Source organism: Hakea prostrata, unplaced genomic scaffold (genome assembly GCF_041222555.1).
Source record: "Hakea prostrata isolate BN-2017 unplaced genomic scaffold, UWA_Hpros_2 contig_163, whole genome shotgun sequence".
Lineage (NCBI taxonomy): Eukaryota > Viridiplantae > Streptophyta > Magnoliopsida > Proteales > Proteaceae > Hakea > Hakea prostrata.
Genome location: NW_028291282.1, coordinates 86,977 through 103,651, shown reverse-complemented (window position 1 = coordinate 103,651; position 16,675 = coordinate 86,977). Strand labels below are relative to the sequence as shown.

At 38.0% G+C, this 16,675-nt stretch overlaps 1 protein-coding gene across 1 annotated transcript; it reads right to left on the bottom strand.

Moving 5' to 3' along the window:
• Positions 1-9,514: 9,514 nt before the first annotated feature.
• Positions 9,515-14,090, bottom strand: LOC148998739 (glutamate receptor 2.8-like). Its single transcript, XM_089141754.1, has 5 exons — positions 13,988-14,090; positions 11,056-12,365; positions 10,651-10,963; positions 10,158-10,567; positions 9,515-10,072 (listed from the first exon to the last, which is right to left on the bottom strand). Exons 1-5 carry the CDS (start codon positions 14,088-14,090, stop codon positions 9,515-9,517), a joined length of 2,694 nt encoding a protein of 897 aa, XP_088997880.1.
• Between the last annotated feature and the right edge of the window lie 2,585 nt (positions 14,091-16,675).

Sequence of the window (16,675 nt, the reverse complement as noted above, 5' to 3'; positions counted from 1 at the left end):
TTAAGCCATGAAATTTGAAATAAGATAATCTATTTGCGTAACCACATAATGGAGGAGGCATGGTTGCCAGTTACTTCAATTCATTGAAGTTAAAATTAAGAAATAAAATAACCCAATTCCTAATGGGTTGGTGGTTATTTTCTTCAAACTTTACTATTATTAAAATAACATAGAATTAGATTAAGACCTATCTATCTATATGGTCTTTAACCCCATCTCCCTCATTATTTTGAATGTTTGATTTGTATTTTAATCCCCTTGTAAGAGCATCTGTCATATTCTATTTTAATCACACATCAACTAAAATGATCACTTATTATTCTATTAGGTAATTTAGCACAACTTGCATTAGCTTAATTTGTCTCCTCTTACTATTAAAGAGTGAGGTATTAGTTATTATTATTATTATTATTATTATTGTTTTATTATACAAAACAAATCTTCAAATTAATCAAAGGAATACACATGATCAAATCTTTTATCGACTCTCTACCTTATCTCTTCCTGAAGCAAGAGAATATAATTATGATTCCATAAAAGATAGAATTCAAAACAATACAAGTTCATCTCTTGGATTTCCTTTCAATGCCATTACTTTACCTAGTATAAAAATAATTACTAGTAGATTTGTTGTTTCTATTTCTGAGCAAAAAGATGCATCATAATTATCTTTCCAAAATTTGAAAATGTCCAATTTAAAAATAGAATAGTTTAAAGTATTCTTTAAGGTATCTCATTAATTATGTAAAGGCAACCTAGTACTCTTTACTAGGATTATTAGTGAATCAACTCAGCATGTCTTGTCACACCCCGCCCGCCGGTCTCCTAGGTATCCGCCCAACAACCCGTGGGAGTGAACCGTCACAGGATCCACGGTGTTACCCATCAATAATAATAAACACAACTATAGACAATCAAGAGCAGAAATAAATGCAATAATTAATAAAAAGGTTACAGAAGTCCAAATACTCCAATAAATATCCAAGAAAGAATCAAAGGAAAGAATCAAGAATCAAATGTAATATCAAGTTCAATGGAAGCAAAATAAATAAAGTAAATAATCCTCTCTCTGGTTTTCTTTTCTAATTTTAAAACTAGTTTTCTAAATTAGCAAGTAAAGATGTCCTCCAATCTTTCTCCATACGATCATCAAAATCCTGGCAATCTGCCTCAGTTGGCCATCAATGGTGCTAAAAGTGCACACAAGCATCTTCAGGAGGCTTCATGCTCTGCACGTTCATGTACCACTGCCTCGTGCCACGTTAGCTTCATACGAGAAGGCTCTTTCATACGAATCATCTCCAACTTCCGACGTTGTGCCATCATCTGTACAACTCATATAATATATACAATGAAAGGAATGAGTTCTGACGAACTCAGTAAGGAACAGACAATTCTCATATATATGTCAATACAATCCATGAATGCATACATGAAATGATATGGATGATATGCAGAAATATGAATGCTACTAAGATCTAACTATGCAAGTCTCTAAGAGCTGACATGCTTTAAGATATACACCAGCCCTCCTTTGGGTAGGTCTAGTCACTCGATCCGGCAAGGACCGGTTACCTCTCAGGGATCCCGGGCAAAGGGGTAAGTCCACACTGCTCTCAAACCATGGTCAGGGGTTAAGTCAACACTTTCTCACCACAACCATTGGCAATGAGTACTGGCGCATGTTGGGGTTTCTAATCCAATGCAAGTCATAATGGTAACATACTATATAAAGTCCAGATACTTCCCTTATGGCACCAACCAACTCGGTTCAGTATCCTTCGAAACCTAGGAGTGAGAACCCTCACGGACTGGGTACCGCTGTTGGACTCCACTCCTTAACCCTATGGTCATCCACATATTGTTGGGGCGGATGCTTTCATGACTCCTCACGACACCTGGTCCATTCCTTGGACGTCCATGAGCCCAACCCTAACATATGCAACCCTACCATTGCATGACCAATAGTGGACCAATGAATCTCGGCACAAGACTGGTTACCACTGTAGGATGAAACATAGTCACGTCACCATTGTCACGGGTCACCCGACTTCAATTCCCCTGCCGAAAGAGTAATAGCATGTGGGGTACCTAGCCATGCAATTCTAAACTCTCCTAGGTGTGTCATCAAGTAATCATGATAGTGCTAGAGGCATCAGTGAGCATGTGTCCCATACCACAACCCTCTGATATCTCCAGCCAAGATATCCCAATGGAATACCCCTTCCATCACAACTACACTACATCACTCTTTATCATATCATGAACAGTTGTGCAATATCATAAAAGATGAAGTACATCAAGGAACACCACAAACAGCAAGTGTACAATAAGATTCACATGCTTTATACAATTACAGCAAGTTACATGATCAAAGAATAATAAATAGACCAACTGAATCATTTTTCGCTAAAAGGGTCATTTTATAACGAAAATAAGAAAAAGAAAAGAAATACAACAATTAGTACCTACCTTGCTCACCCGCAACAACAGTTGCCCCCAATACACCCTTCCTCACTGGTTCCTACTCATAATTGACAACAACTAAGTAATCAGAAACGAAATGTAGGATGTCTAGATGCATCCAAATCAAGATCTTTAAGAAAAGCTTCATAACAATAGTTACATAGCAGCACTATCCTCTCCCAATGGGAGGCTCTGATGCACTGTGGATACTTTCACTAAAGCTGCATCTACCTTCTTGAATTCCTCTGCTATAAAAACCTTTTTACTTGTTACTACTTTCTTCACTGTGTGAGCCTTCTTCTTCGGACGACCAGGTTTCCGACGAGGAGAACCTTCAACCCGCACTGATATAGACGAAGACGAAAGTGGAAGAACTACTTTCAATTGCAAAGTTTCATTATTGGCCGAACTCTTCAGCCTGGCCGAATTCTGATCGGCCCCACAATAGTCCAAATCATCCTCCGTAGTTCCTTCAATGGTTGAACTTCTAATAATATTTGCAACTTCAGGTCCCACCAATGAACACTCCAAATAAGGGTTTCCAATTTGCATAGAACTCTTACCTACAATAAGTATTTTTTGAAATTCAAAAGGAGTGGCCGAACCACTTTCGAGCTTATCTGTAGGTCCCACTAGTGAACTCCCCAAAGGAAGTTTACCAATTGGATTAAAACACTTTTCCGCATCTAAGGAATTTTGAATTTCAAAACTAGAGTCCACGGCCAAAGAAGCTCGCTTCAAAATTATTCAAATTCTGTTGGGCCCCGCATGACCCCACTTGAAGCTCCAAACTAGAGTTCACGTCCAATGCAGCTTCTTCCAATCTAATCGAATTTTGTTGCGTAGAAAAGTCTTCCACATAAACCGAATACTATTTAGTAGAAGAGTCTTCCACTCTAACCGAATTCAGCAGGGCCCCACAAGGCCTCTCATGAAGCTTTTCAAACCGTTCAAAAGAGCCAATATCCTTAGTGGCCGAATTAGGTGGAAGTTGGTTAGTCGTGGGACCAACAGAGGTAACTACGTTCTTTGAAAGATTACCAACCAACATCGAACTCTTCCTTTATCTAAAATTTTTTGAAGTTGAAAAGGATCACTTTGAGAGAGAGAAAGATCAAGAGAAGAGTTCTCGCTAGACGCGATCACCACATCAGAGGGAACCAACCTTGTAGATTTGAAATTTGAATTGAACTTTGAAATTGAATTTGCTGCACCCTCATTGGATGAAATAGAGTCCTCAAAACCCGCCACCTCTAGAGCCACACGAATCTGATGTTGGAGTGAGCTTGGAGTCTGCACTCTCACACCATCAGTAGGAATCCCATCCACAATAGGATTTTCTCACTTGGAGGTTTTCCGCGCAGGAACGATAGAGGGCTGAACCCGCAAACCATCCACGGAATCGTTTGAAGCAAACCTACAATGAAGACCCGGTGGCCTTCTCGATTACACCGTGAGCACCGCAGAATATCATCCTCAAAAATTACCTTCGAAGAAAACTAAAAACTCGAAGAGTTCCTAGTTCAAGGCGCTCAATCTGAACCTCATTCACTCGAACAACATCGACCTCCAATTCAACCAAAATTCGAGCATAATGACCAATAGAACCAAGACGAGTTCGTCTATCAAGAGAAACAGGTCTCCCAACAAATTTTGTTGTAGAAAGAAGCACTTTCTCATGCCAATACTCAAGAGGTAAATCAGGGAAACGAACCCACACCAACTAACCTGCTGGTTGAGGAGAGTGGATATTAAAATCCGGCCTCCATCGTTGAAAACGAATGTATTGCTTTCCAACATTCCAAAAACCTCTGCGCCACACCTCAGTCATATCGCCCTCACTATGAAACTGAAAGATGACAAACCCTTTCCCCAATGAATGTAAGATCACCCCTTGAGACAATTTCCAAGCACCCCTAGCTAGCTCTCGCAATTCATCCATGGTAGTGATGCGAAAATTAGCTCGCCCAATCAACGAAAAACGGAACTGATTTCGTTGCAGCTCGTATTCTTGTTGCGGGATTACAATCCTGCGAAACTTACCCGCTTGTATAGGAGAAGGGAGGGAATCGATCTCAGGCAACAACGAACTCCCCACTACTCCCGCATAAGACCAACTGAATCATCATGTATATGTAATTGCATATAAATAAGAATGCATGTCCTTACTTGTAATTTAGTAGAAGTCTTCTAACTTGCAATCCAAAAACTATTATAAGACTTTTATTTGAAACAGAGAACACCTAGGCATAGGGTTACAAGAATGTATTAGAGTCAAGAGTCAAAACAATTCAAAAATCAAACATACACAGTCACTGGAAACCAGCCGGTTGCTTGTGGCAGTTGCTTAGGTTAAGCGACCTCCACAAGCGACCGCCCCTATTTCAGGCAGTTTCCAACTCCGAAAATCAGACTTTTTATCATCCGATTTCAATCCATTTTTGGGATGATCTTAGTCCGAATTTCAATCTTAAAAGTTCTAGAACAAAGGGGTAACAAGAAACCCTAAAATTAAGAAAGATTTATTATCCAAATCATTCCCCTTGATGAGATCCATCCATTAAACAAATGCGGGGATTGGTTTCTGGACAGGATCTCATCAAGAACATTGAAAAGGGAGATACAACTAATCAATTGGGTAACCACTAACCAAAATGGGGATGGGTTCATATCAATTAGAGGTTAAAAAGAATAGAATAGCAGATGGAGATTCATTACCTTAACCAGAATCACCAAGAATAGAAGAGAAAAGGTTCCATATCATTAACATCACTTCGCCCACCTTCCCACACGTTTCCACTGCCGCCTAATTGCCCAAAATAGCAATCCCGAACATAATAATGCGTTAATAGGGTGAGGGATGCTATTTATAACGAATAGGAGCAAAATAGGGCATTTTCCCGCAAGCAGAACCGGGCGGTCGCTGAAGGTGGTCGCTTGGTTTAATCAACCGCCACTAGCAACCGCCCCCAAGTATATTGCTATACAAGGGTGCTTTGCTCAGGGGGTTGAAACCCACACACAACCTAGCCCTAAACAACACATGGGGGAGGTCTTATCTTCATTCCGGACATCTCCAAACACCACTTGCCTTCTACCAGAGATCCAATTTCCCAATAAGGCAGGTTCTTCAACAAGAGAATCCAGATTCATGGGTTCTGGATATGGATCATGGACTTCTATCTGGACACTCCACAAAATTAATTTGACTAGACTTTCGGGTTCTCGGATCTGCAATACGTATTCTGGGTTAGAAAAACTGGGGTTGTTACATGTCTACTATATAGGCTATGTCTGGCTTAATGCAACTTATTGCGTATAAGAGACTACTAATAAGTTTAGAATAATCTAACTAATTCATAGCTCACATTTTGGGTTTGAGCATGTTTTAAGTCATATGGTGTCTCATCTGGAATATATTCACTGTATCCTCATCTAGAAAAGTAGTTTCTCTCTTTTCTTAGTGAAACTTACTATCATACTAAGAATAGTGTCTACAACACCTTCTTCAGGACCGATTCTTTTATTAAGATTTCTTTAACATTACTCACTATCAAGTAATCAGAACCAAGAGTCAACATGTCATGTAGAAACAAGCATATAATTACAATCTTATTTCAAAAAAAATGTTTATAGTAAAGGTATTTATCAGAGTCGTTATTAGTTTGAAACCCAAAGCTTTTTATTTATTTCGTCAAATTTTGGTGCTTTTTTTCGCTAAAAGGGTCATTTTATAACGAAAATAAGAAAAAGAAAAGAAATACAGCAATTAGTACCTACCTTGCTCACCCGCAACAACAGTTGCCCCCAATACACATTTTCTCACTGGTTCCTACTCATAATTGACAACAACTAAGTCATCAGAAACGAAATGTAGGACGTCTAGATGCATCCAAATCAAGATCTTTAAGAAAAGCTTCATAACAATAGTTACATAGCAGCACTATCCTCTCCCAATGGGAGGCTCTGATGCACTGTGGCTACTTTCGCTAAAGCTGCATCTACCTTCTTGAATTCCTCTGCTATAGAAACCTTTTTATTTGTTACTACTTTCTTCACTGCGTGAGCCTTCTTCTTCGGACGACCAGGTTTCCGACGAGGAGAACCTTCAGCCCGCACTGATATAGACGAAGACGAAAGTGGAAGAACTACTTTCAATTGCAAAGTTTCATTATTGGCCGAACTCTTCAGCCTGGCCGAATTCTGATCGGCCCCACAATAGTCCAAATCATCCTCCGTAGTTCCTTCAATGGCTGAACTTCTAATAATATTTGCAACTTCAGGTCCCACCAATGAACACTCCAAAGAAGGGTTTCCAATTTGCATAGAACTCTTACCTGCAACAAGTATTTTTTGAAATTCAAAAGGAGTGGCCAAACCACTTTCGAGCTTATTTGTAGGTCCCACTAGTGAACTCCCCAAAGGAAGTTTACCAATTGGATTAAAACACTTTGCCGCATCTAAGGAATTTTGAATTTCAAAACTAGAGTCCACGGCCAAAGAAGTCGCTTCAAAATTATTCAAATTCTCGTTGGGCCCCGCATGACCCCACTTGAAGCTCCAAACTAGATTTCACGTCCAATGCAGTTTCTTCCAATCTAATCGAATTTTGTTGCGTAGAAAAGTCTTCCACATAAACCGAATTCTATTATGTAGAAGAGTCTTCCACTCTAACCGAATTCAGCAGGGCCCCACAAGGCCTCTCATGAAGCTTTTCAAACCGTTCAAAAGAGCCAATATCCTTAGTGGCCGAATTAGGTGGAAGTTGGTTAGTCGTGGGACCAATAGAGGTAACTACGTTCTTTGAAAGATTACCAACCAACATCGAACTCTTGCCTTTATCTAAAATTTTTTGAAGTTGAAAAGGATCACTTTGAGAGAGAGAAAGATCAAGAGAAGAGTTCTCGTTAGACACGATCATCACATCAGAGGGAACCAACCTTGTCAAATTTTGGTCCTATATTTAGGTGTTAAGATCATAAAAGACTAAATTAATTTGTAGTCTTTATATTCGAAACCTTTCATGACATACCCTTCAAGTTTGTTCTTGTAGCTTTTATAATTAAAATACTCTTTGTCAATATTATTTACTCTATCAGAATCCACAAAATTTAAAATTGATATGAATCACTTGATATGAAACAAAAAACTTACAGACATGTCCTTTTATTTACAAGACCAAGAATCAACGACACAAGCATCATGAGACTAAATCAAAAACACATTAGTGTTTTATAGAACAAATTTAGACTCTTTTTCTTGTATTGATTTTAGACCCAATGAAGGTTTTTAATTTGGTCAGGTTAATTGAATGCATATCTCCATTCAGGTGTTCTCTGTCTTCTCCTCCCTTTTTTTTTCTTAAAAAAGATATTCTTGACAGAAGAGAGTAAGTAGTAGTTTCTTCATGGATTTCGACAATGATAAAGCAATCATTTGTTCACTTTAATCGAATCCATTTTTTTGTATACTTACAATAGAAACATAGAATAAATAGCAACCCAAACAAGATGGGCCCCCTATTTCAATTTTCATGGCTTTAGTATTTTATTTGGGTCTTTTATGTAAGTGTTCTAATAGGCATACATATAAAACTGAATATGTTTTTAGTCAACCAAAAGAATCAACCACTAAAAGAAACCATGTTCTAGATTTCATAATACCAGAAAATGGAAACAAGCCTTGACTTACACATAGTTTTGTTTAGACAAAAATTACTATTATTGGTCAAGTTGGGTAATCAAGAGAACCAAGGCACATCAATCTGATGTAAAACAGGCCAATATTGGTCGAGTTGGATAATCAAGCGAACCAAGGCAGCCCATTAATCTGATGTAAAACAAGCCAATATTGGTCAATTATTTCTAGGGATTATTAGTCAAACGTGATATTCCTCCTCAGTTATTCGCATGGAAAAGGCAAAAACAGTGAGATAAATTGTGCATTCAATAAGTCTCTCAGTTTGACCTAATTGATGCATTACGTTTGAACTGTTGTGGTTCATCATCTTCCCACAACAGAAGGAAAAACGAAACAAAAAGGAGATTCTCTTCCTTTTGTTTTCATGAACCTAGCGGTTTTGGGTACCTCAAGGGATGACACTAATATTAGGAGACAACTTAGGGGGTGATATTAATATTAGGGAATATATAATTCAAGGGATGACTGAAAATTTCCCATAGTGGAATGTATTATTGTTTTGTATTCTCAGGGGATGTGGGCATTAAGATAAACTTTTTGGGGGTGTCTAGGGGTGTCAATTTATAGTCCGAACCGTCAAATCGAACTGAACCGGCCCGTTATAGCCCGAACCAGCCCAAACCGAACCTTAATGGTCCGTAATTAGGCTGAGGGTTGTGGAGCCCGCACTAGCCCGAAACCGAATCGCAACCCGTTATAACTCATTTACAACCTGTTTTGTAATTTTATATTAAATAATATTTGAATAATTATATTACCATTATGCAGTTGATATAGACAATTAAAAAAATTAAGCATGAATTCAAAGATCAAATAGCCAAATTTTTTTTTTTTTGGTAAGAGAAAAAAACTTCATTAAGTAGGGTTTATTGCAATTGCAAAGGTTAACCAAAATAGTCATTTTACTACTTAATATCTACGTTCTTGATTTCCATAGAATGGGTGGGTTTTTTTTTTTTTAATGGAAATTGACGAATAGCAACTTTGCTTTCTATATAATTTTCGCTTTTGTTGTAGGATGCTCAATTGTTTATTCTGTTTATTTTCTTACACACTATAAACCGTTAGTCAACCCGAATCTAAATAGTTAGCTCAAACTAATAGTTAGCCCGAACCCAAACCGCACCAAACCGAAACTGGCTTGAAACCGCACCGTTGACACCCCTAGGGGTGTCTATGAAATTTTTTTATTTCTAGTGGAAAAAAGAAATACAAGACTGATGAACCCTGGACTGAAGTGTACAAGGAAAGATCTGATTGTGAACAACTAGGAAGCTACATCGGATATGATCCTACAAAGAGGGAACAAGATACACATTCGGTCAATAAATGGTGGACAGAATTAATGTTAGCAATTGTAAGACATTGCCCTTGGGAACGATCTAGAGGATCGCATGGACCTCCTTGTATGCTGATTTGAGAGTCTTCCAACTATGCCTTGAGGTTCAATATTGTCTTCTTCCCTAGTCTCAGCACCCCTATGCTCAAGTTCCAAGAGTTCCACTTCAACAATGCCTTCTGTGTCAGCATCATCCCTAGGTGGGTTTTCTGTGGATACAAATTTGCTTACATGGTACCTCCCCCCGAGAGCATTTGTTATATAACTGATCCCATGTTTAGTGCGTTGCCAAGATGATTGGAGAGATATGCTGGTATTTCTACCATACACGAACAGTAATAAGTGTAGTAACAGAGAAAGGCCTGAAACGACTCCTATGATGAGGAAGAGACCTCCGAAGCTTCTCAAGGTAAGCTGGTGGGTTGATACCGAAGAAGAATTTTCACTGCTGCAATTTGTACGGTCTTCTAACCACCCTTTCTTTATTTCGTCCAAAGTCCCATCGTCAGTAATATTTAAGATTGCCGATGACAAGTAAGGGACTAAAGGAGAGCCTTTAGGGAAGACCTGGAAGAAATCCATAAGAAATATATCACAACTTACAGTTTTGATGCAAAAAAATAAAAATTTGAGATGAACGAGAGGGACTTACAAAGCCAAATCCTTCAGACGAGTAGGTGCGACCAACCACGATGTATTTATTAGGATACATATTGAGAAAGACTTGGATATAAGGGAGTTCATCAAAAATGGCTGCAACTCCTCCCTTGTCTGTTCCATTGGACAAAGCATCATGATATGCCTCTGGAGTGGAATAAATCTTGAGCTGGGAATCGCCCAATTTCCAGCGAGTTTTCAGGAAATTTTTAACAAACGACCCTTCTTGTACTCCCACAGAATATCCATATTTAATTATGTCATCAATGCCTGTGATTGTTGGCCGCAACTGCCGGGTTGTTAAGGTGGAGGACAGACTAGCTGTGTAACTTTGTGTTAATATCAGAATAAAGAAAATCCATGTGCCCAATACAACTTTTGTTAAGTTGTTCTGAATCCTCTCTCCTGCAACCATTGAAGAAACTTCATGCTTTGTTGCTGCAAATAAATGAGAAAATAGGGGAAAGGTAGTGGGTGTATAAACTTACTCTGGGAAAAAACGAGCGTTAAGAACGAGTACCAGAGGCTTGCTAGAAGTCGTTCGCCACGTGTGATCCCAAGCTCAGTATTTGAAGGATGTTCAAGAATCCACACCACAAGCCCTATGTAGATGAAACCTGCAATTGTTACCAGCCAAAGACCCAGGCTTAAAGGCTTCACAAACATCCAGAACTCTTTCACCAAATTATCTTTCACTGGCACCACCATTACCACCCCAGAGTCTGTGTAAGGCATGGTGAAGTCTGCATCACGAGCTCGATTTGCCAAAATCGATATATCCCCTACTGCTGCATCGTAGTGCTGTTTTGTTTTCATCATTAACGAAAATACATCAATTAATTAGTATTCACAGAGGAAGATAATAGAAAATCAGATTAATATCTCTTACTCACCTTAGAGTTAACTTCACAAATAAGACCATCATAGTCTCCAGGGAAACTTTTAAAGTCATAGGAGAGACCAAAGGGTAGCCTACTTGTTATGTTACGAAACACTTCTACACTAAACCCTGTGGCATTATTTGTGTTACTATCAATGCTCACAAATTGTTTGAAGCCACTCTTATTTGGCACCAAAATTTTCAAGCTCTTATTATCATTTGTAGATATATCCCAACCCTTTGGCGGCGTTGTTGATTCCCCTGGCCAAATAATAGCTTTGAGATTGCTCATAAAAGACGAATTTGTTGGCCTATTTGTGTTGTTTAACTGCCTTGAAATGCCACCAGTAGGTTTCCAGTACCCAATAACTCTCTCTATTTCACTAATCATGTTGAAAATTTCGAAGGTAGAAGATTCCAACTCTCCATTAACCAAACGGAAATCACCACTCAGGCCTTTAAAACTAGTGCTCAAGATATTCTGGAGAAGTCTTGGGCCTATTGGAGAGTATCCAAGACTTGAAATATCAGTTAAATTGTCGGTGTTGTTCACACTCAGGAACTGAGGATCCAATGTTCCAAGTCTCTCTACTGCCATAGCTAGTGCCCAAACTGTATCATATGCCCATGAACCATAGAGACCTGGCTCGGATATTTCTCTATATGACTTGCTTGATGAGTAAAACTTTCTTTTCCATCTGACTTTGAATTCTTCAAGCTCCTTCGACTTTGGAACATATGGTCTTACACCCAATACACCTTCCATTGAATCAATAGCCTTGGAATCCATGTGAGACATTAAACTTGATAACCCATCAGTCACAATCCAAGCATAACCTTGGCTCATCATTCCTGCATCGTCCGCATTAATGAAAAGCTGAGATCCAACAGAAGAAGACATGTGGACAATGAAAACCCTAGTTTGCATGGTTTTCAACGTACTGAGCTCTTCTAATATTTGTTCATTAGTCGCATCAAGAGGAATGATACTCCTATATGGCACATGTACGTCAATCTCTTGGAAGGCATCAATGAAATAGGGTATAGCCCCATTTCCATAATCGGTATCTTCAAATATCAGAACCACTTCCTTCCATTCAAAGGTTTGGATAATGCTAGCAATGGCTTTAACTTGAGTTGACTCATTAATAGCTGTCCTTATAAAATAAGGACTCTTAAGGGGTGAAAGAGAAGGATTTGTTGCTGAGAAAGACACGACTGGCACTTGAGCTTTTTCTCCAAGATCAATTACAAATGAAGCTTGAGTTGATTGTTGTGGCCCTATGATTGCTTGTACTGCTACGTCTTTCATCAAGTATAAAGCTGTAGTTATAAAAATTAGTCAGTGAATTGTAAACGAATGAAGTATCAAGAGCAAGAGAGATAACACAGTTAGAAAGCTGGAACTTCTAGGTGCGCTACTGTAGTCATTATCCTTAAGACATAATTCGCACCCATAGAAGCTGCTATAGGGTACTAGCAAATAGTCTTCCTAGATACAAAGAAGCCCAACTCGATGTTGTTTTCCCCCAATTTTGCAAAGCACTAACGTGAGAACATAAAAAATTTTGGATTTTTTGTCTCTCACTGTTGTAAAGCTAAAGGGTATTTATAGGCATTGAGGTACCCGTATTGAATAGGTCATGACTCTGTTCTTATAGGTGCACCCCTTTATAGGGATACTATGTGTCCACGTTCAAATCTAATCTCGCTTGAAGCAGTGTGTGTCCACGTTCAAATCTAATCTCGCGTGGTGAAGTGTGAAGTGTGAACTAATTAAAAATAATGCAACAAAAAGGAGCATGGTGAGTTGGAGAGCTTGGACAATACAACATCCTCACTCATACACCACTAACTTCACACATATTAGCGTGTCTTATTATTATAAATCAAAGTTAATAGGCAATGTTTGTTAACTTGGAGTTCGATTTCTGATGTAGGGGACTAAATAAAATTTGACTTCACCAAAAGATAAGGCATGTTTTGTGCACTTAATAAATCCAAGAAAATGACACCTTTATTTTTATTATAATTAAAAATCCTGCACCACCAAGGCAGCATGTCCCGGCCATCAGTCCCATCCATCACCTTCCACCTTGCACACAAATTGCGCCTGTTTGATAAAACAAATTATAATTGTTTGTGTGGAGTTGTTCTATGTAGACTAAAAGTTTTGACTTCACTAAGATGACCTGTTTTGAGGCTGGGACCATTGTTTGGGAATCCAAATGCCTCTCCACCTAGGCAGGCTGGCCCCCCATCATCCCATCCTGACATCCTAATTTTTCCCTAGAAGGGGCTTCTTTTCGTCCAACTGTGAGGATCGGATGGCTTTTTAGGCAGAAGGCTGAATTATTTTTTGATGTTTTTCTTAAAGTAGGGCTTTAACTTGTCTTATTGTATCAGTCTCTCTCTCTTGATTAACAAAAATTATATATTCGTCTCTCAAATAGAAGTTCCCATAAAAACTTTTTAATCCCCCAAACGGATGCACCCTCCAACTCTAAACCAGGTAAAGGTTTCTTGAAATTTCTTTCTCTGTGAAGGCATGGTTCTTGTCTTCTTTCAGATGGTTATGTATTAATCTAGGATTTATATGTTAGAAAATCCCCAGTTTACCATTATTTTAGTATCTTCCTGAGGTCCTACTTTTACTACTGAATCAGAGAAAACGTATACTTTCTCTCATCATTGGAAAAAAATGAAAACTTTGAATATCATGTATTCAAAGACAAGGAGTAAAACTAAGGTTCAGACTGTGCAGCTGCATAGAAGAAGCACTGGAAGCTAGTCTGGGACAATAAGACTGCCACCTCATAGATATTATTATTTTCTGAGTACATAGTCATAAGAGAAAGAAACCAAGTTTCACACAAGTTAAGCAAAGAACCAATGGAGAGAAACTGAGAAAACCCAGCTGGTAATAAATTGGGTAAGTGAAGTACCTGAGGATGTTGCAGCTACAACTTCATTTTTGGAATCCATGGTGTGAAGCATAAGTCTTGTTGTATAATTTGCATTGATGTCATAAAAATCAGATACAGCCATATAGATGCTGCTCTCTGCAATTTTCCCGATGTTGGATGATAAGTCAAGAACAACTCCAACATGAAATAACGCTGTTGAATTCACACTTCCATTTTGCGCAATGACGTTTTTCCTGAAGAAGCAGGAATAAAAGATTAAGAAGAGGAAGGAAAGAAGAAACTTTAATTTCACCATTAAAGAGTAGTACTATAACTAGAGAGCTTTGTGTTTTGATTTGAAATCACTAATTCCATGCTTTTTTTATATCAAAATTGCTTCAGTCATACGCATTTCCGATAACTGAGATTTCAGTCGAGATCAATATTCTTCTACGAACCAAAATGATTGACTTGACAGTTATGCACATTTAATGCATAGAACCTTCACCAACGGTCAGGAAATTAAATCTATCACCTAAATTAAGGTTTCATTTCTTGTTTGAGGAAGAAAAATCCTGATTTTTTTTTCCTGGAAACAAATATCTTGAATGCTGATTAAGGAGGAAAAGTCTTAATTGTTCAATTTTCAAGGTGTTATACGCGTCAAACCAAACCGCGTGGTACAAATAATAATAAGATGACAAAGTTTATGTGTAATTACCAGAAGAGTGAAATCCTTTTTAAAAAAAACACCGGGTCATCTGATTTGTTCAAGCATAGGAGATGTTGATTTGCCTGTCGGGTTCGGAATCTTAGACTACTGATTTTAGGTAATTTAATACAATAAAAGAAAAAATCAATGAGATTGTCCAAGTGGTAAGCAGCTTGGTCCTCTTAAGCAAGGTTTCGATATCAAAACTTTGTGGATGCAAAAAATCTCTACTGGAAGACTCACCTACCACAGCTAGGTGTGCGACCCAAATCGAACATCGAATTAATCAAAACAAAGAGCCTTGAAAACTAGGGTTGGCAAACCAAAAAAAATACACTCAAGAAAAAGATGCAGCAACTTCACAGGAAAATTAATAAAGACTTAGAATATCAGGATTTGGCCAGTGGTCTCGATTTTCGCTTGGCTCTAAACAATGATAATGTAATAAGAATCTAATATAAGAACCAAGTCAATTCTTGAACGAATATGATTTGAGGTGAATTGATGACCAGTAGGTAAGTTGTCTTCTTTATTTATAATAAAAATGTTTAAGATATACATGATATGGAATTCCTTATGCACAAGGAGTTTTACATCACATAAAGTTCTGAGTGTTAGAACACCCAGCTGAATCAGCATCAGAAATGCCATTAGGAGATCAAGGCTTGTAGGTCTTAAACAAATGCCAGCTCCAATAGTAAGATTTCATATATCTAAAAATATGTTTGGTTGCTTGGAGATGATATCAGTTAAATTTTACATAAATTGACAAACATGATTGACGGCAAATATCAAGGCGTGTGAGTGTACCATTGTAAAGATCCCATGAGTTGTGTATTCTATTGGATTGAGTAATGCCTTGCCAAGATTGATGATAGCTAGCTTGGCTCCAGAAGCCATTGCGGTTGTGGAAGGCTTGGAATTTTCCATTTCTGATGTAATTTCCAAATGAAGATCTAAGCTATTTCAAAGTACAATCTTGGCAATCTATATCCCCATACTAGTTAAAGATTACACTAATCTATCTTTCTATATCAAAAGTATTTTATTCTGTGTAATAATCATATATTGTATTTCCTTGTAAAATTTAATATTTCCATATCAGAGAAGATGTTACTTCTACCATAAATATGTAATGCACACAACTCAATGGAAGGGTTCGATTTATCTTGTCCTAATTTTTCTCATTGTCTTTAATATGTATTCTCCATGTTATAACATATATAATTTGGTTACTATATTTAACTTTTTAGAAACAAATTTCCCTAATTAATTTTTTTTCCGCTAAAAAGATCATTTGTATTAAAAAGCAAAAAGAGAAATTACAAGCATACAATCAAAGAGCCATCCCTCAAACCCGCAACATCAGTTGCCCCCAAATACACCCAACCTCACTAGATCCAACTCACATAATCATAGATTACGAATCAAAATCTGAAATGAGAACGACCAGAAGCCTCTAAATCAAGTTCACTTCTTATCAATGTTGTCCAGGGTATATTAACAGCTGAAGAATCCCTTCTCGCCACCCGATTTGCCATGAAATCAGCGGCGTAATTGTTTTCCCTATAATAATGCGAAATTTTCCAAGGACGACAGCAAGAAAAAAATCAACACCTTTTCAGCGCTGCAAGAAAAACCATGGAAACCACAACTGCCACTGAATCGCATTCTATCCATAAACGTTGAATATCTAACTTTACTGTCCACTATATTCTGCATCAGGGCCTCCATTTCAGCCTCAAAATTATTTTTTATACCTAAATAAGAGCTAAAATTTAACAAAATAGCTGATGATTCATCCCTAAACAAACCACCTGCACCAACCATACCAGGATTGCCCAACAAACAACCATCAACATTTAACTTAACCCATCCTACATAAGGAGAAACCCAGAAAACTTCTTGAGGAGAAGTGTTCTTAATAGAAAATTTCAGACCCATCGCTTACGATTGAGCAAATACCACTGGAGAAACCTTCTGCTAGCAAAAACATAATCATGACAACTGAGATC